Source organism: Ostrea edulis, chromosome 7, assembly GCF_947568905.1.
Source record: "Ostrea edulis chromosome 7, xbOstEdul1.1, whole genome shotgun sequence".
NCBI classification, from domain to species: domain Eukaryota; kingdom Metazoa; phylum Mollusca; class Bivalvia; order Ostreida; family Ostreidae; genus Ostrea; species Ostrea edulis.
Genome location: NC_079170.1, coordinates 60,884,810 through 60,911,854, shown reverse-complemented (window position 1 = coordinate 60,911,854; position 27,045 = coordinate 60,884,810). Strand labels below are relative to the sequence as shown.

Here is a 27,045-nt window from a genome sequence, read left to right as displayed (position 1 = left end):
ATCATGGAAGAATGACTGTCTTTGCTTCATCCGTAGTAATCTGATGGAGAAAATCAAGTCAATGGTGATTATATTGGTCTTTAGGAATTCTGGATCAACTCTGTTAAATAGTACATGAGCGACACAGGAAATATTTGCAAGACAATGCCTCACTGTAAGAAACGAGGTGCCGAAGTCAACACTTTACAAAGCACGGTTTACCGTGCACACATGGAACTAAAGTTGAGGACAAAATAAAGCACAACAAATTCCTTTAGAGGCTGGAAGCCTTCTTCAAATATAAACGCATGCATTGGTCTGGCCACGTGGTTCTGATGAATCTTCCACAGAAAGACTACAATTCCATTACAAAGATGCATAATGCAAAACGGGCTATAAAAATCGTGTGTACATTAACCTAAGCAACTTTAGATTCACCATCGTGAGTAAAGAAAGGATTCCTCAAATTAGAGGAAATAATTGCCAAGGAATCAGAATAAAAACCCCTGACCAGATGAAAGATAAAACGACCACATAACCGCTTAAAATTCCTCCACAATTTGACACCTCCTATATCAATCTAGCCGTGTATATGCATGTATGATACCGACACTGTTTGACTACATTGACCATATCATCTTGTGAATGACGAGTGCCGTCATTGGATCCTACTTTACATGATCATCCACCTGTTCAGTACTATATAAATGGGTCTTATTCAATCCGAATCCGTTATTTTGGTCTCTATTGAAAATATATTAACATATGTCAATGAAACTTTAGGAAAAATCAAACATACATGTATATGATTAATTAATTGATTGTATATTGTTTAACGTCCCTCTCGAGAATCTTACACTCATATGGAGACGTTACCTTCGCCGAAGAATGCAAAATTTAGGCCTATGCACGCGGGCATAACGGCCTTTGAACAGGAAGGGATATTTACCATGCCACACCTGCTGTGACACGGGGCCTCGGGTTTTGCGGTCTCATCCGACATTACGACAAGTAAGGGGTACTGATGATTTATTCTAACCCGGATCCCCACGGGACCCAAAACTTCCGTTGCACATCAATGGTTCATATACAGTCTATTCCGGTTAAATTGAAATTAGGGGCCACCCTACATATTCCATTGGAGTATATCGTATACTGCAGTTGTATTCCGTGAATGCCGAGTATCAAAAGAAAAATACACAATGCTTAGCGCCAGTATCTGTACGTGCATATGTCACATGATTAGGCAGGGTATAATACACAGTTTGAAGACAGCATTTCGCAAAATTCTATGGTTGTTATAACAAGCTGATATACCAATACAATCTGTCATTGAGTCAAATGCTGTCTGACTTGTTTCACACCAATTGTTGAGTCATTCTTTACAAACTGAATTGTTTTTACTGCGGATTGCTCCGTTTGTCTAAACAAGATATAAGGCCCATGGCGGGTGTGACCGGTCGACATGGGATGCTTGCTTCTCCTGGGCGTCTGGTCCCACCTCTGGTGTGTCCAGGGGTCCGTGTTTGTCTGGTCCCACCTCTGGTGTGTCAAGGAGTCCGTGTTTGCCCAACTCTTTATTTTGTATTCATAATAGGAGTTTTGAGATTGATCACTGTTCGTTACCTTCACCTTTTTTCAAAAGAAACAGTTACACGCTTATAGGGAAATGCTGGGAACTAACAATTTTGATATGGTATAAACATACTTCGTTATATCCAATGAGTTCAAAATGCGTTTTAGAGAATCACTTCGCTGTAAGTGTGAACCCATAAAAACATGTTTGCTGTAATCTTGTTTAGCTGCATATGTAAAATCTTGTGAAAGTTTTCGTTTTCATGCAGGTTTGGTGTTTATAAATGGTGACTATTTGGGGGAACAACAATCTTATATATACTGTATATATGCATATCAGGGTACTGAATTCTAAATTTGTGATAAAATCTGACCACATTCATCTTTTTGAATCAATGCCCATGATTAAAGATCGAATTGTACAATTTTAGCACAAACTGTTATCATTTATCAGAATAAGATAAAATTGTATAACAATATTAGCGTCATACAACAATTATAAATACATTTAGTCATATAAAAACCCAGTGAAAAAACATCACAATGATTGTTTTGCTTTTTAAAAAATCAAAAAATAGATAACAAAATTGTATATTTGGTTAAGATGATTCACGTGTATTGTCATGCCGATGTAAATTGAAAATAAATGAAATACACGTATAAAAATTATGGAGATTGAATTAACTTACTCAGGGAAATAGAATAATTGATAGTAAAGATCACAGTATACTTTTGTAAGATATACGAATAAGTAACCAATTTACCCAAAATCATAGACCTTACGTAATATTTCAAGAACTACAAAAATCTTTTTATTTATTGGAAATCCAGAGAAATCTGAGTACGTCTTTATGAAGATGATGCAAAAAAGATAAGATGTGCCAATAAACCGACAAATAATATGAAGCGCTTAGTAAGTTTTCTGTCGATGACCGACTCTGAATTTGTTTCGCTACTACAAGACACTTCTAGATATTTCCTAACTGAGCTATCACTTTATAGTAGAGCTTGGCGTGTAGTGAACGTCTGAGCTATCACACATATTACCCCCAGATTATCATGTCCTATGTGATGTGTGGTAAGGGATTAATAAACGGACAAATTTTAATGTTCTAATATTTTAAAGATGAAATAAGATACTTCTGCTGAAATCACGCCAGGTCCAGAGTGTCGAATTTGATTAATAATTCATCAATTGTCTCCAGAGAATCAATGGTATTGACATAGCTTTCAGTCTGATTTTGTTTCTACTTAAAAGCCAAGGGGAGACGTCGGTCCCCCACGTACATAATCATCACGCTTTCCAATACAGTTCCTTTAAACAACCACATGCCGTCATCGCTGTTTTCCAATAGGGAAAAGGCGGCAAAGTGACGTCATATAAGTCCCACCCCTTTCATTATTGACATTTCTTGTTTTTACGCGATGGGCATAAATAGAGATACATAATTCTCTAATTGCAGTGATACGAGAGAAATAAATTGAAAAAGGAGACGGTGATTGTCAACACGAAAGAGCAAAGAAATTCGTGAAACATCAGCAAAGGATTCTAAAAACCAAAGGTTGGTTATTTGTTCCGTAAATAAGCAAGTGATATGTTCTTGTAATTTTATTATTTTTGGCAATTTGTATTCTTTAATATATAATACTAACGATAATTTGATATGTTTCATGATTTTTAAAATGATATAGGAAAATAATATTTTGTTGATATTGTGTTTTGCAGTATAAAAATGCACATGTTGTTAAGTACTCAGATTTAAAAGTGGTATGGTATAGTCCATGTTCATCCTTTTACTATCATTATTACGTTAACATATATCGTAAAATGTGTCCATGCTAATTGAAATAGCAGACTCATCCTCGGATGAGGGCAAACACATAGGATTATTTCATTTCAGTAGTTTGTACCTGAGGCAATGATCGCTAATTTCTTTAATTACGCTCTTCCACTGTGCTCCCATCATTGACGGCTAATTTGGTCCGAGATAATAAAAATCGAAAAAGGTTCATCATCGACCTACTACCTTTATGAAACATCAGTCGTATTGCACAGAAACGCATTTCTCTGAAATCAACGCTGTGACTTTTGAGTTTTATTTTGATGGGGAACTTATTTCCTGTATGGAGTCTTTTTTCTCTCTACCTTACAATAGCTAGATTTCGTATGGATTTTCCTAGTGACATTTGCGGCTTCAGATTCTACACAGTTCATGATCTTGGCACAGTCTGATTAAACAAAGGGTTGCTAATGACGGAACTCGTTCTCGTTGTACACTTTTCCGCCCCTCAAAAGTAGAGAGCGAGATAAAATTATGACAAATGATCTATATCACACAAATTACCCCCTACGTATCGAAGAACATTGTTATAAAAAGTTGATTACTGTAACATAGGACAAATCCTGTCAGTTCTCACATTTAAAAAGTTTAGAAGTAGGAAAAAATTCTCCGCGATTAAGAAGGGAAACGTTAACTCAACAATACCTTTCCATAAAATATCGTGTACCTTCAATTTACCCTATGTGCAGAAATCTTTTATTAATCATTCATGTCCGTAAATAATTAGTTATAGATATGTCAGATTCTCAGTTTTCAAATTAGATTTACAAGTGTTACTTTTTCCATTTAACTCGTGTTGTGCTTGTCTTACTACAATAAGCACACACACCTGCAGGTATTGCATTTCTACTGTCTTAATAAAATTAAGGAGGCTGTGGTCTCAGTATTGATTTCACTTAAGAAGCATCAGCACGGCCTTATCGGTTGTACAGGATTTAGTGATAGTCTACCGAAACGTATTACCTGTCTCAAATTCAGAAATAAAAAGAATAATAAAAATGAAACAAAGGATTGAAAATCTGGTGAATAAGAGGATTACACCGAATGCAGTGTAATAATCAATTCTGATTATTCTCAAAACAAAACTTGGAAAGACGTCATTTGAATTGGATTTTGAGAGGATTATCTTTACGAATTCCCACCATCCATTTTGTATTTATAACACCAATTTAATTGGTTATAAAATCATGACTTTTAAAAAAGTAATATTGCTCTATTTAGAACATATTTTTGGAAACGTATAGTGCTATTTCATAATGTTTGCTGACATCTCAATACAATGCCCTCTTAAGGATAACAATTTGTAACAATAAATGTTCTCTACAGCCACTTGATTGCATTAGATCTAAAGAAGGGAACGTGTGATGCTCGTAATGCAGAGCTGAGTGTAAATTTACGGGGCCATTACAATAGAGCATCTTGGAAAGAGAAATTTTTTACAAAATACATGCTGAAAACAAATAGGTTCCCAATGATATCACACCGTACCCTGTGTTTGAATCGTCATCTATAGGTATTTAATTATCTTTATTTTGGAGTTTGTAAACGTCTGTTGCAAAGAAACTAATCCATGTACCTCATGATAGAAAGTTGATCAAAAATACGAGACAAACTACCTACATGTGTCAGTTCATCGATGAAAATAAATAATTTATCACATAAACAAATATCCCGCTCCCAATAAAGACCTCATATAGTTCGCTGACTATCCGTTAGTCTCTGATTAGAAAATTAAACTGCATTAATTATGAAGTAACGCTTAGGGTCAGTAAGAGGTCGAGTGTTCGGTATCACCTGGTGCTGCAAAGAACAATAAATACTTCAGGGTAATTTATCTTGAAAATACTGTGGCAGAGTTTTGTTGTTCATTGACAAAATGATCGAAGTTTTAAACGGCGGAATTAAAATTTAACGGACATCTATTTCGGAAAATGTTCTTCATATGGTGTGCTGGTCATCTAAACAATGAGTTCTAATGAGTTAAAGATAATTAATAAACTATGATTACAAGAAATATGAAATGAAATCGTGGAGTGTATGAAATCTGACGTGATCCAATCTCTCCTTATAACTCTCAAAATTGTAAGGGCTTATTTTATTTCACTGTGCTGTCAGTGCTTTCCGATATTATTGAATGAAATTAATAATCTATAAAATGTCATCTGAAGATATTATAGAGAGAAAAACTGCAGAAAAAGAACGTTGAAAGCTCCTGGAAAAGTAGTTTATGTTTAGAAAGATACGACCCAACCATGTGCAATGAATGATTGTAATATGACATTTACTCTTCTGATTGAAAATATGACATGCTTATGATAAACCATGAATAGTTTGTTTGCATCGTGGTGGAAGTGTTTGGAGATGATGTAGAAGTTATCCTATACTTTCATTAGGTTCATATACCTATAATACAAACTAGGCGGGCATTCCCATGGGCACAAATGGTGCCCCTCTATCACCTGATCTGTTTATGTAATATTATGTGGCAGAATGGTCCGTGTTTGCCCAACTATCTATTTTGTATTGCTTGTATGAGTTATGAGATTGATCACTGTTCGTTATCTTCACCTTGCATTCAATAGGTTCTAAGTGATAAGAAAAAAGTTCTTGTTGTGGCATTCAGCTCGACATTTAGAAACGCCGACGACGTTTTCTGTTTTCAATATTCACTTTCATTCATACCTGTATGTCGATTCGATATATCCCCTTAACTCGAAATAAAAGACACCATAGAATCGTTCGTATAAGCTTCACAATTGGTTGTTTGTGCATTGTTTAACGTTCCGCTCGAGAATTGTTCACTCATATGGAAACGTCACCATTACCGATGAAGCGCTGCAAAATTTAAGCCTATTTTCGACGATTACGTCCTTTGAGCAGAAAGGGATTTTTATCGTCCCGAACTTGCTGTAACATGGGGCCTCGGATTGTGCGGTCTCATCCGAAGGACCACCCCATTTAGTCGCCTCTTACGACAAGCAAGGGGTACTGAGGACCTATTTTTACCCGGATCCTCACAGGCATTTTTGGATACTTTATGGAATACAGCCGTTACCAGTATAAAAAAAAAAACTAAAAAAAAAAACCCCAAAGCTTCTCAATCTTAGATTCCCATTATCATGTAGCAATTCCATTATTACATACATATGATGTTTATGTCTTTCAACAGATTCAATATACGAGAGCATATTCTGCGTATGACAAATTCTTAAACCAAAGCAGGCTACTTAAATTAGATGATGATATAAAGATTAAAAAGTTTCATTTAAAATAATTTTTTCGCAAATTCTATGGTCACTATAATGTTGTGATTAGCAAAATGTTATTAGGCCGAATACTATCTGAAGTGTTTCATACTTACCAGTTTTGATAACGAATTATTCCGTTTACCTGATCAGGATATATAGGCTCACGGCAGATGTACCGGTTAATAAAGACTGCTTACTCCTCTAAGCATTTGATCTCACCTTTGGTGTTTCCAATGATCCGTCTCAAGTTTATGTTATCTATAAGATTCATGAGTTTGTTGTTATCCTTACATTTTCGACAACATGTATTCGTAATTTCATCTTTTTTCTTTAAATGTACATTCTATACAAGTTGGAAAGTAACTTCCGTGTGACAAATTACATGAAAAATTATAACTTAAAAAAGCGATAAATCTAAATATACACGTATATTTATTTGTATAATTAGGCATACTTCATTACCCGCATTCCATTGATTATGTTTACATTTATCTGCTTGTAGTACGTTTCAAATTTAGCAGAAATTTAGCTTAATATTAATGAACCATATTCACAACTCTCACATATATCTTCATTCCCCAGACGGATTTCTCTCAATTCGCGTCAGTGAAGTACTGAATCTCTCAATAAATATAGCTTCTAGAAATCCTGCAGGCTGTCACCTTATTGATTATTTTACAGGAGACCCCGGGGACTCATTTTACAATTAAAAGCACAAACAGATTTACGTACACATTCGTCTTAGTGGACAATCGCAAAAAAGTAATGTGTAGGTTTTCGTAAGCTAGTATTGAAAAGATAAATAGCACTCCTTAAAATATGACGCACGCTCATTTGTTAATCTCGGAGACTTGCCTCACTTATAACCTTTCACACTTTCGACTGTTACATTTCTCTGCATGGTAATCGATTGTCACTTGTTAGAATTTGCATTATTTAGTTTTTGTGTATATCTTTTAGCGTTAAATACCGATCATTTGACAATGATTGCATTAATGAGAAGTGCAAACTGATACATTACACGGTGTGGAATTTGAATAACGCGCGTTATGAGAATCTGTTTTTTGTTAGCCCAATGAAAAGGTGAAGATAATTCCCTTAGGGAATGCAAATAAAATTGGGTAAACACATACCCTGGATATACCAAAGGCGGGATCAGGTGCTTAGGAGGAATAAGCATCCCCTGTCGACCGGTCACACTCGCCGTGAAGCCTATGTCTTAATCAAGTAAACGGAATAATCCGTAGTCAAATTCTGTGTGTAAAGAACGGTTTTACAATGGGTGTGAACGACGTCAGACAGCATTTGGCCCAATGACATGCTGTATTGGCAAACTAGATCGTTATTACGACCATAGAAGTTGCGAAATGCTGATTTTAATTGAAATACAAGTAAAAAAGTGAAAAAGAAAATCAACAATATGAAACAACGATATTTTAGCCAAGGCCCATACACACAAACTTGATTTTTAAAAAATATATATCATCGCAACATCTCATTTTGTACACCTCTCCGTGTCTATCAGTTAACACGTTTTATTTTCGATGGAGTAGTCTGATTTTTCAACGTAATTGGTTGGACCAGTTATCATTGTTTAGGATGACATTGTTTAATGTCGGCATGGTTATCCGGGCAATACTGTTGTCCAATATCACACTCATAGTAAAATCTAATTGGAATATATATGTAAATATCTATAGATATCCCCCAGTATCCCCCAGTCTTTTTGATAGTTGGGTTCGTTTGTTCGTTTGCGTTTGATTGTTGTTGTTTTTTAAAGAGATATCTAATTTCTTTATGCATTGGGGATTTTTTTATACATACACATATTTATAAAACAAAAGCAAAATTTAAAAAAAATACATGGATAAATAGAAATAAAATGTGTTATCAGCAGCAAGGCGCTTTTATTCTTCACATTTGATATGTATTCATACATGTATACAACAAACTGACCTCATACATCACTCAAACATCACTTTTAAAACGGCATTGAGCTCAAAATCACACAACTTCTCACCTCTATTCGGCGCCAGGAAGTGAGAAAGTTTCCCAGTTTACTTGCGGAAGGTCGATGGTCTCTTCCCAGATACAATTATCTGGGTTCTCTCCTCCACCAATAAAAACTGTGCACCACCAGATAACTGAAAAATTGTTGAGTGTGGCGGAAAACATCAATCAATCAATCACTTTTAAACTCTTGAATTAATTTTACTAATTTTAATCCCATTGATGTCGTCCACTAGAATGACACATTTGTAATTTTCGTGACCATGATAATGTTTTATCTACTTTGAAAATAAATATAGTATGCTAACTTTGGGCATAAGTCCTCCAGCATACACCTTACATTTTCTGATGTTAATGCTTACCTTTTCAATTCAACAGCTTAGACAGCGTACTATTGAAGCGTAGGCTTAGGAAACAGGCATGCTCATGTAATTATAAAGTGCTACAACGTGCGGTGCTCCAAGAATGCCGTTGGCATTGCCATATTAGAATATTTGTATTCACTGATTTGAGTACATGTTTGTTGCGAACTAGTTAGGTTCGGTATTTTGTGCCACGTGTCCGCGTAATCATGACCAAATACGGAGCGTCGTCAAGGTCAAAGGATGCATTGGCCGTTCCGTTTAAAGTTAAACATGGGACAACGATATGATATTTTATACATAAAAATATATTAAATGGAAATAATAAAATGTTTTATCTGGTGATGAAGGTAACAATCATTGCAGAAAAATTCGCACAACCCCATAGCGCGGGTTATGATTTTGTTTACTCATCACCGATGAAACAACAAAGAAAGCATTTCATTATTCAAATGACGCCATTTTTCTGCCGTTTATGACGTCCTGAGGTTGAAAACCTGTGTACTACGTGGGAAACATAACTGATTCCATTGATATAAATCTGAATGTGGTACATGTATATCTAATATGAAACAATTTGTTTTCATTTAATGGATTTGTACAATGAAAATATCTACGTATTTTTGTACGTGCGTCAACAGTGCATATGGATCTCTTATTATTCAGTAATATCTCATTTATCTCTTAATTAATCTCATTGACTATTTCAAATTTTACATTAAAGTTTGCATTAAGATAAGTATGTAAAATGAAAATCATTTTGGATTTGATGCGTGTTTTGAAAATTATTAATATTGTCTACAACATTTGGGACAACTCTCTTATACATATAGAACTTATACGGTATCAATTTTGATGCACCAGGTGCGCAATTCGACAAATAATGTATATAAACAATTATTTCATGTTCCTATTCTGAAATAATTTGTAAGTATATAATAACAAGCATACATATGAGCAATATCGCTGTGATCTAAAAAAAAAAAAAAAAAAAAAAAAAAAAAAAAAAAAAAAAAAAAAAACACTATCAACGCATGGAAAAAGAATCACTTTATGTGAATTCCACTGCATTTCTTTCAGTAAATCGACTCTGTAACCGCCTGGCCATTACCTAAAATGAATTGATATCCCTAAACTGCCCACACTGAAGACTGATATTTTCTCAGCTCGTTTCTGACAAATTGACTACAGATAAGCACGATCAAGTATGGCGTTATCGCTAGATGTATCAGATCAAATTCAGTTTAACTGTCTACATTTCTTTTTCAAATTGCTTGCTTTTAATTTAATTTCGGGTTGAGTTATATATAGCTCCTTGGGGATTTCTGGTTTGGTGATGTTCGCTCTAGTGCTATATTTGATTTAAGAAAATGCAGTGACTTTTCATTTTTAATTTCGCGTTTGTCTTTAAAATGTCAGATTTTTTTTTTGCGGTTTAATTCTTTGGAGTGGGATCTATATACATGCCCAAGAATCTTGCAATTGTGCATCTATAATCAGTCATGTCGATCCAAAAGCATTCGTGACCGCATTTTAAAGACCCTCTTGTGATTCAGTGCAGGCGTGAAAAGCTGTGAGATTCTGCTATAAAGCATTGGATTAAGTGAAATGATATTCCGTCTTTTCGCAAATGCAAACTACTTACAAATTGGCCAAACACGCGAATATAATTTGTCGGATTTAGGGAGAAATTCGTATAAACATCCCGACAGGGGAACGATAAACCAGTAATGAAGAAAATAACCTCCAATAGCCAGACTCTTTATTTCAATTTCCTGGCCGACGCGAACACTTAGTGTAACCCATATTCCAATTCATGGTCTTGTGGTGGATGAAAAAACTATTATCATAAAAGCACAGATTCGATCACAAGCTACAAGCATGTTGAAATAGATAATATTAAACAGTAGTAGTTAAAATATGCTGTTTTATGATCCATTAAGTTTTTTGTCACCATTTCGGTTTTTTAAAAAGGAAAAGAAAATGGAAGTAATGATTTTTGTCGCTTTTGAATGCAGCGATTCATATCAAATTATTTATCAATGTTATCTTACAAAGTATATGACATCCAATGGACAGACATGAATAGGAACAACCTTTTCCGATTTTACCTTTTCAATCTCATTTCGAACCTTGGTGATGGACGATCACATAAAGGTCTCATTCTCCAGAATGTTAGAGTCGACGGGGGCCCTAAGAGATTTTTCGGAATATTTCTTCTATCGTGTACTCGAGATGTAGACATTTTATCATATATGTAAAAGCATGAGGTGACGACTGAGGCATGATTGTATTAATTGCAAAACTTGTTCTTTATTCTGTGTTAGCCTTTGTGGAGAAAAGTTCCACTCTTAAAACAATGTTGTGATTTGAATATGTTTAAAGAAATACTTGAAATAGTACACGTGATAGGGTTTTGAAATTTGTCTAATCACTTTCGCAGTATATACACTAAGGGAATAAATGCTGACATTGCCGCTTAATGAGGCGATTTCCCCGATGAATAGTATAAGTTTGTCAATAAATTTCTTGAAATTGACTTGACTGTTCCAAATTCAAAATATTTCTACAAGCATAATATTTGTGGAAGTCAACGACATCAATAAATCACGCACTCAAATATATATTTGTTAATACTGAAAACACGACTGAAGAAGACCGCTTACACGATCGAAATATATCTAGAAATTTTTTAGAGCTGTTTTTTTTTTAAATTTCCCGATAAAGGGGACTTTATATATATATATATATATATATATATATATATATATATATATATATATACATATATATATATATATACATATATATATATATACACATGTATATATATATGAGAAAATATGGAACTGCAGAAATATATCTTCCTTACACAATTTCAAACTATCGTACTGGAAAACAATAAACTTTTCAACTGCAATTGGATATATGGATATATGTACTTATATCACTGAGTATGAGACAAAAACATTTCTTAGAAAATCCATCCGTCGAGGGATTTGGAATTCTCACTAAAACGTCTGAAGATCTAAGTAAATATGCCATCTGTTGTAGAACTCTGGTGATTGCGTTTCAGAATCTGGCCACACCAGTTCGTCACTTGAGCTACCGCTCTACGACAATGAAACTAGCAATTTCTAGGTGTTTGTTTTAATGTCAAACCCCCGCGATGTATTCTTGGTACTGTTGTAGAAGTTCATAACAGTAGCGGTTAGATTCCAGAGATATCCTGTCATTTGATGGAATTTCTCGATAAAAGTTGTAATCGATCTCGGCTATCTCTTAATGGATGTCAAGACCGAAGTTTGCATTTGTTTGTGCAATTGTTCATTTTCGTGTAATCTTACCCTGGTGCTTTAATGTGGGAAAGCAAAACCTTTATCACTGATGAGAAGTTTTTACTATTTTATATCCGGTGTTTCTTTCACTGTCTCAGACATGTAGAGAATGTTATTCCAATATTGGAGGCAAGCAGAACAACAAAACAATTGTTAAATAAGAGTTACACCACAACCCTCTACACATTCCTAGCTCAATATAAATAGATTGATTTATATAGATGGAAAGTTTGTTTACAGTAAATAGTCCTCCTATTCTAGAGAAACTTAACAGAGGGATTAGGAATGAATAACCAACATTTGTTACACAGTACCAGCAGTGTTAAAGCGATAGGTACTATCGCGTTAATACTGCTGGCACAACAAGGGCTTACCACAGCAAAACGGAAATCTAAATGTTCATTTCATGTCTTCAATTAATGAGAAAAAATGGTTTAAGTTTGAAGCATAGCATTCTTGTATTCCGAGAACAACTTTGTCGGTGACGTGTTTTGTTAGACGAAAGGTCTTGGGTTAAGAAGAACCGGGGTTTCCGCTTCACCATTGAGCACAGTGTTAATTAGTTTCGTTGTCAAGCCACTACTGCGTCCGGTCTATGGTTTTGACTTAACGATAATGGTGAAAACTTGTATAAAAGGAATTCACGGATAGGGCACCATTGTTAGAACCTGTTTTTGATAGATTCTTTGGACAGAAATAATGATTTTATCCATGGTAGATTTTAGAGCTTATAACTGTTCCCAACATTCCGGTTTTTTTAAAGCTACATAGTTATAACCCGTATGTTGGAATTTAAACATGGTCTCTACTTCTGTCTCCTTTTTAAGTTAACAATGGAAGTAGGAAAATAATTACGTTGTGCCTTTTCGAATCATCTATTGTAATTAACCATAAATATCCAAGAAGTATCAGTAATAATTAATTGATTTTTCAAACTTATGTTATTCACGCATGAAATGTGTGTTGCAAGGAAATAATACTTAAACTTTCAAAAGAAAAAACCACAAGAATGATTATGCTATTGATCATTGTAAAACACTGTTTATTGTACCATGGAGAGTCAACCATTGACTTATCGAAATCAAGGTCATCAAAAGAAAGGACAAAATTGTTTCAATTAAAGAATGATAATGACTTTATTTTCAAGTAATTTTCTTTACATTTTTATGTGTAAAAATATTGAAGTCTTGTATTTGCAAAACATTGTTACAACCTCGCTTTTTTAATCGTACAATCGCCCAATAGTGCAAATAATATATTTCGTTATTACAGACGTTAAACGAGAGTTCAGTTTAGAAAATTTTCCTTACGGGAAACTATGAAAGCCACGTCCTGTGGCAGAGACAACAAAGCTCCCAGATGAGGACCTATGAACGACTCGTAACACTGATGAAATTAATTATCTCTAAATTTGCTTATTATAAAAGTGATGTATAAAAATGCATTCCCTCTACATATATATTCATGAAGTGCTAATTGATTGCCGCTCACCGCGTTTGTATAGCCATTACCCGATGCACCGACCATTTTAAGTTATGGAAGGAAATTACATCTGTTGTGTTAATTGACCTAGGTATTAACATTAAATGCGAACACCACCACGGGTCACCCAAACGGGCAATCAACTTTAAAACTACCTTTCATAGCTGATGAACCGAGCATGCACAATTCTACAAACATCTTGTGAGTGATCATCCCCAGGACCCCAAGAGACTAGGACGATGATCTTTTAAGGTAACCTGTGGACTTGATCGTTTTAATTGTCACCGCTCCAATCATCGATCTATGGTCTCTCGGGGTCCTTGGTCACCAATCATATGCCTGAATTTTGCCTCTCGCAACCGTTTGTATTACTGACTGTTCCCATGCGGTTACGGGGCATTTTATTTTGCTATTAGTTCACTCATTAATTAAAATGGTTTGATTTGCGATGAAACCTACATGATTTTAGTGCGTCAGTGAAAATGTGGAGATTGCCTGTGTCTGTTTTTCTTATCAACAGATATATACTCACTAAATAGCATTACTTGATGAATTAATTATTGAATGATAGGTTAACTTACATGAGGAATATGCATTGGTTTCAGCTGACGAGGTCTGAAGCAACATTGCCTTTAATTGTTTGTAATGTTCCATTCTAAACAAACTTTACCTTATTTCCACATTTGGTAATTCAAACTATATTCTGAGTTCCCTTTTCAAAGATGAGATACATGTACTTCAAAATCTGATTTCAGTTTTAAACACATTTCATATCCAATTTAATGGATTGGATGAATATAAATTAAACTTTACAATATCCATACTGGATTCCAAAACTCTACAAAATCCTTTCCAACAGAGGTACATTACAGGATGCAATAAATGCTCCACCAAGCCCCCACGACAATATTAACTGATGTGAACGAGAAACTCAAGATGCATTGTGCCACAACATGCACAAGAATTGTTGTAAATCAAACGTGGATTCTCAAAAATCCCATAGAACGTTTAATAAATTTGAAATCAGAAAACGTTTCCCAAATCAATATATTCTGTGCCCGATAACTCAATCATCCAAAATATTATTTTGTTAAAATAATTCCGATTCTACATACAGTTACTATGAAATTGATAATAAAAGGTTCTGTGGCTCCTCATTGACAAAATATTTTCGTTTGTCTTCCATCCGTTTGTTGAATTTCCCGTGGGCGCACATTGTGCCTCGTTATCACAAGGCATGGATTTGTATTCTTATCAAACAGAGATTATTCAAAATTTCTACAAAAGACAAAAAATGTTTTTATCTTGTGGCCTTCAACTCGACACTTAGGTATATTAAAGATATTTTATTGCCAATACTCATTTTCATCCATGTGTCAATTCGATAAATCCCAGTGAACTTGAAATAAAAACAAAACACCACAGTGTCTTCCGTATCTGCTTCAAAGTTGGATATTTATTGAACATAGATGTCAACGAAAAAATACTACATCAACACTATGACAAGCGAGATGACTTCAGTTTCTCCACCATCCATTTCCCGTACTTGTGTAGCAATAATCCATTATCATCTACACATGTTTATATCTGTCAACTGATTTGATACGCAAGAGCGTGTTCTGCGTATGATCAATTTTCAAATTGGCGCAAGCAAATAAACTAATGAAACAGGATTATCAACAGTCTTGTTTAAAGCCAGCATTTTGCAAATCCTATGGTCGTTATAATGCTGTAATTTGCAAATGCATCTATCGCTGGGTCGAATGCTGCCTGGGGTTTTTCAAACCAATTGATAGACCGTTCTTTACATACTGATTTAACTACGGATTACTCAGTTTAACTGATCAAGATATAGGGCTTACGGCGGGTGTGACCGGATAGTAAAGGATGTTTACTTTTCTTAGTTCCCTGACCCCCAACTGTGGCATGTCTAGAGGTCTGCGTTTGTTCATAATGTTGTATTATTTATAGGATTTATGGTCACTGTTCGGCATCTTCACCTGTTCATTCTATCATAAACATCCATAACAATGACAATGTATTGATGAAACCAAAACTTTCTATGCAATTTTGAAATATCATGAAATATATGTATTTATCATATCGATATAGTATGCCATATTCTAAGAATGACCCAGATAAAATGATAAATAATTAACTTTTCTCTTTGCTAATGCAGTCCATGTTCGATTTATATTTTCGCAATTTCTTTTAGAAAATGAAGCGCCACAGTAACACGTCCAAAGTCACTTAACCACAAACCCCTATAAAAGCATATACAATCTCCTGTACATTGGACAGCGTCATGGGGATATGATGTACAAATCAGATGATTCTAAGCGATGCATTGTAAAACTAAGGAAAGTAGATGACGCTTTGTAATCACCAGTCTGGGTTTAATTCTTTTTAATTCTCCAGTTCTGGCAGAGAAAATGGTGTCAAATGACCCACATTTTAGAGCTTAATTTCTCATGTGTTCCTAAAGCGTAATAAAAGGGACAAAATGCCTGGTGAGAGACCCTTAGTCATCGGATTAATTCATACATCAACATATTTTACTTGTACTCAGGTAGAAAAATATATGACATTGCTGGTTTTCGTTATCACAAAATTGAACTATCGCCACTTGCCCCTTAGAAAATAATACTTTAAAGCAACATTGAAATATAAAAACAACATGTAAGACATTGTTGGTACATAATAGTTATATATATAAGTAAGATATAAGTAAAACAATACGTATTTCTAATTTAAAAAGAATACAAATAAGACTACTACAGTTGTTACATGTTTATAAGATGTAGTATTCAATGAAGCTTTCAATATATTTGTATAGAATTGAAATATTCTGATATATTTACATTTCCAATGTTTTCGTATTTGATATCTTTACAAATTGTAACGAAAGTCATTTTTATGAATGCACTGCAGTTGTGAACAATGCACATGTGAATGTTAATAAATATAATACGTCTATTAATTGAATGTAAATACATGTATAATATATATGTAAAGGTTATTAACTGCGACACTTCGTGCAGGTATATTTCATGAAGCATGTATCATTCTGTGTAAACACTGATGTCTGCCAAATAAACATTGGTACAGAAGATCTCTGTTAATGTAAATAACATATATCGGACTATCGTGTGCAGTCAATGTGTTATTTTCTTCCACGACAGACGGCATTTTTGTGCAACTCAGTATTGCCTCTTCAAGAACGGTGGCCTACAAAACAACTGTCAGTTAGAAAGTTCAGCGAGTCATATCTATCCAAACCTTTACAGCGATCTAGCGTTGCTAGGTCTCAACAGCTATCTGATATCACTTTCTGAATCCCCATCAAAGATCAGCGTTACAGACTACAACGCGATTCCTTAAGCTCGCCCCCCACTTAATGGTAAACTTGAAATCCCTCTATATTCTACGATTTACTGCTTATGGAGTATTGGAGATGGCCAATGTCAACAGAATATGTTTATTGAATTAATGACATCCCTTGATATTCTGTAATTTGATACATATGAGTACCACTCTGTAGGAACGATTTATTTCCAGTTCTCTGATAATGGATCCGTCGTGTTCTTTGCATTGTGGGTATTAGAATTCGCTCACCAATGTCGACAATTGAATCATGGTCATAGCAAGACTTAATGTGGGGATTACACCATTCCCTGACCATATCTCTCAATTTACATATGATTATATACATACGTGCAATATTGATAATCTTTCTCGTAGTTCATTGTCATTAATATCACTGTCCGTCAGCGCTATGTCTTATGTATGATATTGAATAGCCAAGTTAGAAACGTCCGTTACGATGTATACATGTACATGTACATTCTGAGCAGAATCAGCGGAAACTGACGACTGACTCCTGGATTCGCACGTGCATTCTGTCGGTTTATTTGCATGTATTGTATAAATCAAATATTCACTATTCAGCAAATGCAGTCGCTTAATTATGACCACAGGCACCTGAGGTGTGGATAACCTGTATACATCCTATGTACATATCCCCTCTCTCCATCACAAAACCAATAAGTTATCCACAATACGGTATTTTATGTCCCCTTTGATCACCGCCATACGTCGTTTTAAAAGGTCAGTTTCTACTTTCGTTAAGCTTTTGAGATGATCACTTGTGATACACTTTTGGATAAACTATTGGTTCTAGATTTATTTTTTCATTGGGTAGAGGGGGGGGGGGGGTGTATGTACCTACATGTAGGGGATATGGTTCCGCAGATCATGAGTTCAACCTCGGGTTGGGCAGAGGTGGTATCCAAATGTAGTGGATTTTTCTGTGCTTTATATTAATATTCCTTCACTTATATTAATGCAGTTATTGCTTTTGTAGATGACGTTTACCTAATCAAAATTACAAACATTTCCCAATATTTGTAAATAAAAACATTCTCGCATCCCTGCGAAATTTACAGAGCAGACTTGAAATGTCAAAAAGGGCTTGGAATGTGTAAAAAAGATTGAAATGTAAAAAAGGCTTGGAATGTGAAAAAGGCTTGAAAAGTGGAAAAAAGGTCTTGAAATGTGAGTACCATTTGGTTTCTCCAGATTGTTTTTACTTCATTGCTTTATCTTTTATTTCAGGCTAAAAGAAATGAAGCTAACATTTGGGACGCTACTAACTTTACTATGGGCTTTTTCTTCTCTAAAGGTCAAAGCAAATGGTGAGTCTAAAATTACAGTGATTTGAACATAATGCAAACTAAGTTTAATGTCTACTCAAATATCGATTACTTCCGTATGACCTGATTAGATTAGGGTCGGTGTGGCAGTTCACGCAGAAGCTATTTCCTTTATAAAATGATATTATATGAGAAAAGCATGAAATTAAATATCATTTTCCAATTCGCGTGAATTCATTCTGAATGCAATTGCAATTTATGATAACTTAGTGGAGAAAAACCATCTGGTGCTCTGCACTTTCTCAACTTAGGACGTGACAAAAATAAATGAAAAGGCACCTTGTTTGAAGAGACAATTTTCACCAATGAAATAAGTATAGACGGGAATGACTATATAGCATTCCTATATTGGTCGATCTTACAGTATATGGACGGGATACATAATTCAAATAACACAAGCACCGACGATATAGGCCGTGGGAGGCTAATCTGCTTGTTTGATGTTTGGGTGTGTCACAATGAATAACGGAACCCCATACGAATATGTTAACAGAGATCACTGATAAATTAGGATCCTGACCTAAGGGATGGTGGCCTAGTTTCGAATTGGGTTGCATAAAATGTGGAAACATTTAGTAAAAAGACCATCATACTTATGACTATATGATATTCTCCAAAGAGGATTTCTAGGCCATGTCTAGTCCGAAAACAAAATGAAAAGGATAAAATAAAAATAAAAAATATATGATAAAAAACAATAATCTTATCCCAACTCTTTTTTATCCATGCAATGTTTGAAGTCTTATACTTGTGTAGGTATTTTCTCTAAATGTTCTTACTTACTTTTTATATTATTCGTTATTCTGTCAATGAATATTTACTCTCAACCATATTACTATTTATGATATGTGTTTTACAGCAGAAGTTAAAATTAATGCTTTTTATTTTTGCAACTTAACAGAGCAAGCAAAAGCAACAGAACAAACAGACGACAGAATAAAGCGTTCGCCATATGTTCCTAAATTCATCGGTAAACGCGATGACAACAGCGACGACGCATTGCAAAAACTGGAAGCAGCAATTCGGGCTGAACTTCTGAAGCAAGAGTCTTATGACATTTACCCAAGTGACGAAGATGACGCATTTGAGCGAGTTGCTCGCTTAAACAGACAGTTATTTGTTGGCAAGCGCGATAGCAACCCGCTTGGAAAACGACTGTTCCTTTCTCCTCAGGTGGGATTTAAGAGGTCAACACTTCTTTTTCCAGAATCGGCAGAAATCCCAGAGCTTAATGCTGATAAAAGGGCAAAGCATCCAATATTTGTTGGCAAACGCAGAGCACCTTATTTTATAGGAAAACGCCGCATGCATCTTGTCGTTGGCAGGGGAGGGAATATGAATGCTCCTAAACTTGTTGGTAAAAGAGGAACGCCTTTGTTTGTGGGTCGACGGAGAGCAGACACGGAAGAAACGCCTACATATTTTAGCTATATTGCACTACGCAGGTCAGTGCCAGAAGACCCGCGCTTGCGCATTAACCTTGCAGATTCTTTGCTCAAACGCTATAACTTAAACTCTGCGGCTGATATTTTGAGTAAGGGTAGAAGTATTCCTTCGGAATATGAATTGTTGAATTCTTCCAATTTTAAATCAAAGCGATTTGAAACACCAGTGTTTATAGGAAAACGAAATGGTAGTGTAGACTTGGCAAGCGTCAAGCAAGCGCATAATCACATACTTCGAAAGCGTTTCGAACCGCCCATGTTTGTAGGTAGGCGAAGCGAACAGCAAAAGCAGCTGCAAAAAGCTCATTATCATCACCAGGTGCCCTTGGCGTAAGTTCAAATATTTTGTGCGTAGATGTAAATCTGAACTGCAGTGGGTCTTTACTCGTCAATACAATCCCTTTTGAACCCGAGTTTATCCAAGAATATGTTCTTCACAAACTGTGTCTACTAATGGAAAATTTATCAGAAATACTAAAATTCGAGGACAGCTGATGCTTAGAATCTATTGAATTAATTATTTGTGTATGTGTATGCAGTAGATAAGTACATTTCTAAAACTATTTTTAGCAATACCTATGCTGTTTTTTTGGACAGATGTATTTCAAAAACAATTATCAAATGATCCAAATTTGAAATTCAGAACTACATGTAATAATGCAATCGTTTATCGTGCCAAAGATTTGAATACGTGTTATGCTATTTTCAGATTAGTTCAATTCAACAAAACGTTCAGTTTATCATTACATTTATACCTAATTTCATTTTATGTAGATTTACAGTTTGTGAAGATTCCTATTAAAATCCCATAGCTGCTGATTGTTCGATGCGCATGCGCTAAATGATCGCTGGATTCCACCTCCTTTGTCAGTTCTACGACTCTAGGGGAAAATATTAAAATCTGTTCTCAGAATTACACTTTTGTGGTTTTACTGTGATTTTAAATCGCGAAATTTTTTCCATGATTTTATAAGATATCTACATTAATCTGCTAGTCAATGACATTACCATTATGTATAATTCTTTCATTTCGAGTTAAAAATAGATGTATGGGAATTGAAATACACGTAAAACCACAAAAGTGAAGGATATTGATAAAGATCTTTTCAAAGATGGCTTCGAGAGATTCACTTCAAAATGACACGAATATTATTCAAATTAAAACAAGTTGCCAAATATTGAAAAGTAGAAGAAGAAAAAAAGCCAATAAGATTTTTTTTTTCTTGCGAAGCTATCTTATGCATTTTAATGCTTACTGCATGAGCATTAATCTGTGAATGTCTTTGAAAGCATGTGTACATTTTCCTTAAAAGCATGCGGAAAGATTACGATTTTCACATAAGTAGAACTTGGTGTGAAATTGTTAAGACAAAGTTTTCAATTTTCCATGATTTCTGCATACTGTCCTTGATAGGATCGATATTACTCTATAGTTTACATAGAACCTGTGCATGAGAAAAGAATGTCACGGAGCCATTATGATTCTCATGGACATTGCATGTTACTTTAAAGCATGTTTATTCATAATGGTAAATGATCCTTAGCATGATTGAATGTTAAGAAATTTGTGGTCTCTCTCTTTCTCTCTGTCAACTTTCTGTTTATTAATAGATGCAATGGAAATCGGTATTTATATTTGCATCTTATCTACAGCTAATCTGTGAAGCAGTATTTATTCTTCATTCATTCATCTATATACATGTATACATATAATCACATTCATTTGCAGAATGATAAACAATAAGCATTAGTATTGTATGTACAGTGAAAATGACTAGATTTGTGCTAATATATGTAGCAGCTAACATATCTTAGGTACCAGCTAACATGTACCAGCTAATGTAATATGTCAGGTACTAGCTAATATGTCCTAGGTACCAGCAAATAATGTAGGGCCTAGTTTGATTATCAACTATAGTAACTAGAGTTGAACGAAAGTACGATCGAACTGCAGTTGGTCGAAACCGGAAAGGATGCCACTGCGCATGTCTGGTCTATCATATAGCAACATATGCTTACAGAATGGTTGAACCAGACATGCGCACTGAAGATCCGGAAGCAAGCTAGACATGTGGAATGACGTTTCGGAAGTCAACTAGACAACTACTATGGGTGATGATCGAACTAGGCCTAGGTACCAGCTAACATGTCCAGCCTATCTTTATAGAAGATGATTGCCGTCATCCTATAAGAAAACACTAAAGGACCAAATAACCGATAAATATATCTTATTTAGTTCCAAAGCAAGAATTTGTGGGTTGAATTACTCAACATTATATGGTGTGCGGTAAAATCATTTTATCTATTAAGTAGACTAAATGATTTTAAGACGTCGTAATCTCTTAATTTGGCGAGAACGAATGCATGTAAGGGACACGAGCAATGCGGGTAATGTTTAAACAAAGTTACCCACTTCTCATAACAAATTTTATCATACAACTTGATTCATAGATTAATTCAATTGTCTTGTTTCAATTTTCAGATGATTCCGATAAGGAAAATCTTCTTAACTCTGCATTGAGAAGATTGTCAGAAAACATACTTGATTCACCAGAGGAAACATTAGCCAATTCTCCATTAAACATCAAAGAGGAGTACCAGGACAATTCCGAAAATTACGATACTGATCATCTTAAAACACAAAACAATTTGGACGAAAATTGTTCTGATTCCCTCCACTTCCCCATCAAGGAATATGATGACGGTTTAGATGAACCAAATAAGCAAGACCCAGATGTAAATGACGTGGAACATCAAAAGTCTAAGAAATATTCCGAATTTCTTGGTAAAAGGTTTTCGGAATTTCTTGGTAAACGCGGCTTGCCGAAGAGGTATTCCGAATTTCTTGGCAAACGACTAGGTCAGGGAAAACGCTTTTCGGAATTCCTCGGAAAGCGAAGTGACGATAAAAATTTATCTCATTTGCTTGGGAAAAAAAGTCATATAAGAAAACGATATTCGGAATTTCTTGGAAAGAGATATTCCATTGGAAAACGCTATAGCGATTTTCTTATGGGAAAACGGTACAGCGATTTCCTAATGGGCAAGAGAAATAACTGGCTACATAAAAGACAGGGGGAGTGGATAGGAAAATGAACATGATCGTCATAAATAAATATGAACTATTCAAAACATATCAACAATATTGCAAAAAATATAATTTCTCAAACCTAGTGTAAAAACAATAGTTGCTCAATTAAATTCTATATGTCTTGATTCTTGTCGTTGTTTTTCATTATGTAGGAGATGGAGAAAAGTTGTATATGTTTACTTTTAGTTTAGGATTTTCACTAATCCAATCACCGTTTACCTAAAACTCAAACTGGTTATCATCAGAGGTCGCTATGTATGAATTTGTTTACGTCCCTTAGAGAAATTTTCACTCACACTGAGACGTCACCAGTTGTAGGTGAAGAACCACAAAATTAGACATATGGTTCGCGCTCAGGGCTATACATGTGAGAGTATGGGTTCTTTGATTAACGCGTTAAGGACGTACGCTACACCTGAGACATTTGATATGGATGAAAAGTGGAGGATATGTACAATAATAATTTGAAATTGAAAACTTTCAAATTTACTTTATTTATTCATACAATGTAGCTTTAGTTGCAAGCAATCTGGGAAAAATTTAAAACCCTTGCTGGACTCGAACACGCGATCTACAGTTCAGCGGTCGACGTGCAAACCTACTGAGCTACTCAGCTAGACAAGAAATTGGTAAATGAATCGAATAGACAAATATTGCTGATATGTTTATTTTCATCCATGTTTTAAAAGGAAACAGGCGCTTCGATGTGGCAACAGCTACACTCTGGAACTCTCTGCCTGATACCCTCCGCCGTTGTCAGAGTTTGAACACTTTTAAAAAAACATTTAAAAACACATCTTTTTAGACTTGCATATTATTAGTATTATAGGTGGTTAAATTTTTATGATTTCTTTACCATCATTTTAACATGACTTTTTCAAGTGTATAATTGCATATTTATTTCAACTATTGTATTATTTACATGTATATACATGTATTTTGATTGTACGGCGTGGAACTTTCTTCATGCACATCATGTTTTAGATTTTAGTAATTTTACTTCACATTAATAATGTTTTGCTAGCATTGTTTTGATATTATCTGTCTTAATGCTATTATAATTTCCTTTTACTACTTTAATAACATTCTGTATCATTTTTATTGTGTGCAGCGCTTTAGAGTGGTTATTCATAATCATATAGGGCGCTATATAAATAATAATTATTATTATTACTAAGTCAGCCATTATGACGATGTAGAGTACCTCCATAACTTCTTCAGTGACACAGGACCTACTTTTAAAGGTCATATCCCTTTAGCTCGCACACATCCTCGAAACTTACCAAACTACGTCAGGACCACCATCTTTGTTTACATCTACATGTAAATTGCAACATTTTTAACTCGTACCCGGAACGTTATAGTATAGATCTAAACATCTCACTAACGATGATTGGTGTATTTGTGGTGAACGTTAAAAATGTACGTAACTTTGGTACTGCACACATCCATATCAGTTTCAATATCGCTTCGAGTTTTAATAACCTAAGTCGTTAAAACAGGTAGTTGCAGTTCCATCGCCAAACGCTCGTCATTAGATGTGAATGTCACGGGTCCTCGGAGATGACCTTAGAAACGGATGTCCCGTGTCACAGTAGGTGTGGCACGCTAAAGTACCCTCACCGCTCCAAGGCCGTAAGCGCCGAGCATAGGCCTAAATTTGAAGCCCTTCATATATATATATATATATATATATATATATATATATATATATATATAAAGCACTAAATAATCACAACTAGGTACTGTTATTTAGTGCTTTATATATTAATTAATTGATTTTCATATGTATCGTTTAGATCCTAGGGGTAAACGTAAGGTTGGGTGTTATAATTGTTTGTTTGTGCTTTATATATATATATATATATATATATATATATATATATATATATTGTATCAGCTCTTTGGACGAATAAGGCATGTCCTAATTCGCTCCACTTTTAACATTGATTGGCAAGCCTAAATAGTCTGCGTTGTAAATACGTTTGTAGATTAGTGTAGTTGTAGTGCTAGATGTATTTATATGTAGTTTTTGTTATTATTCTCTGTTGATATTGATCACATTAAGTAATTCTTTTCGTTTGTCCTGAAGAAGGGACGGGTCGTCCCGAAAATTTGGCAATCTGGTTGTTCGTGTCGTTGGTCATTCTAGTGCTTTGTATATAAACATCGGCTCCCAATAGAGACAGGCAGGTGGGCAAATCTTCCTTTGAATCAAAGATTTTGTACACTTTGTAATTCAGGTCAAATTGCAGACGAATTTCATTCTATTTTAGAATGCAAATCAATGTATGCAATAAGAAAACAATCTTTACAGCGAAGGTTATGTACAAATCCAAATGTGGTTAAATCTTCTGAAATAATGTCAACTACAAGTGTTGAAAAACTGAGAAACCTATGTTTGTTTATAACAGAAATACACGATTTAGTCTCTCCTCCATAACTCATACATATAATCTATTTTGTTTTTGTTTTTTCTCGCTTCCTTCTTTTCTGTCCTGCCCTTATGTGAACATGATTATGTTTGTGTCTCTCTTCCCTGTATCTCTTTTCCCATTGGAATGTATCACATGTATTTGACCTCATGTACCACGTATTGTTGGTTTGAGTGAATAAAGAAACTTTAAACTTGAAACCGGTATTGGTGACGTCTCCATATGAGTGAAAACTTCCCGGGAGGGACGTTAATCAAGATCAATCAATCGAGTTTTAATCTTGACAAGAAAATGAATATATTAGATTAACAACATTAAAGAATTGTTCTCAAGCTCAGGAATTTCCAACTTCAACGTGTGCCAATGTTCAGCAATATAATAATAAAACGTATACATAATTGTTTGAACCTTTCCGTTACCGCCTTTAACTCTGATTTCACAGAAAGCTAGTATGTGAACTAATATCAATTCACCCAAAAGTGTCTATACCTTATCTTCACTTACAGTGTACATGTAAAATACAAGTTTTGATATTTACATGTACATGACTGTTCGATAAAACTGGAGCACCAAAAAATGTAAATTAAAATTGAAATGATTAAGACCTAGGCATAAAATGTATATACTACAAACAAAAATCATGGAATTGAATACTTATTAAAAACAAAGTGAACAAACCAAAAATTAAATAAGCAAATATAAATGAATAAAAGTGAAAAAGCCGGTAAACACAAGTGAACCTAAAGACGGATGCAGTATCAAAGATTAACAATTAAAATACCAATACACGCTCATAAAAAGGTCATAATATTTTCATGAGTGAAAATTAGAAATTAATGAAAAAGCGGTCTTGTTGACATTACGCTGTCATGGATTAACATAATCAAGTAATGATGCTCTACGTTTTACCGATGTTAAACATGATATAATCAAACGTGGGATAGTTGATGCTTTATAAACCGTGAAAAGGTTTACAAAAAGCGAGAACTGACTCAGCTTAATGTATCGTGTGACATAAGTAAAACTAGGCTTCATTCAGTTTAAATCGAGGCAGGCTACTGACAAACAAGTTGATGGTGAGGGGATTTCAACAGTCTCGTTTAAAGTCAGCATTTCACAAATTCTATAGTCGTTATAACGACCTAATTTGCCAATACAACCTATCATTGGGTGACATGTTTGATACCGATTGTTAGGACGTTCTTGGCACACTGATTATAAGTACGAATAACTTCGGTTACCTGATCAAGATATAGGGCTCACGGCGGGTGTGACCGGTCGACCAGGGGGTGCGTACTCCTCCTAGACAGCTGATCCCACCTCTGGTATATCCAGGGGTCCGAGTTTGCCCAACTCTCTATTTTGTATTGCTTATAGGGGTTATGAGATTGACCATTGAACGTCTTTCATGTAGTAATAAAGATTAGCAATCAAAATATCATTATACACTCATGAAAAAGGTCATAATATTTTCATCTGAGTGAAAATTGACAATGTGGCGTCATAGATTATCATAATTAAGGAACG

General features: G+C 34.8%; 1 protein-coding gene across 4 annotated transcripts; it reads left to right on the top strand.

Moving 5' to 3' along the window:
- The first annotated feature begins 3,007 nt into the window (after positions 1–3,007).
- On the top strand, positions 3,008–23,209 carry LOC130048313 (uncharacterized). Of its 4 annotated transcripts, none has more exons than XM_056144903.1 (4): positions 3,008–3,116; positions 18,450–18,529; positions 19,449–19,992; positions 22,475–23,209. In XM_056144903.1, exons 2-4 carry the CDS (start codon positions 18,460–18,462, stop codon positions 22,476–22,478), a joined length of 618 nt encoding a protein of 205 aa, XP_056000878.1. In that variant the 5' UTR covers positions 3,008–3,116; positions 18,450–18,459; the 3' UTR covers positions 22,479–23,209. The 4 variants fall into 4 exon arrangements, with proteins under 4 accessions (XP_056000878.1, XP_056000875.1, XP_056000877.1 ...); XM_056144900.1 differs by having other exon boundaries at positions 19,449–20,322; XM_056144902.1 differs by lacking the exon at positions 19,449–19,992.
- Positions 23,210–27,045: the final 3,836 nt, after the last annotated feature.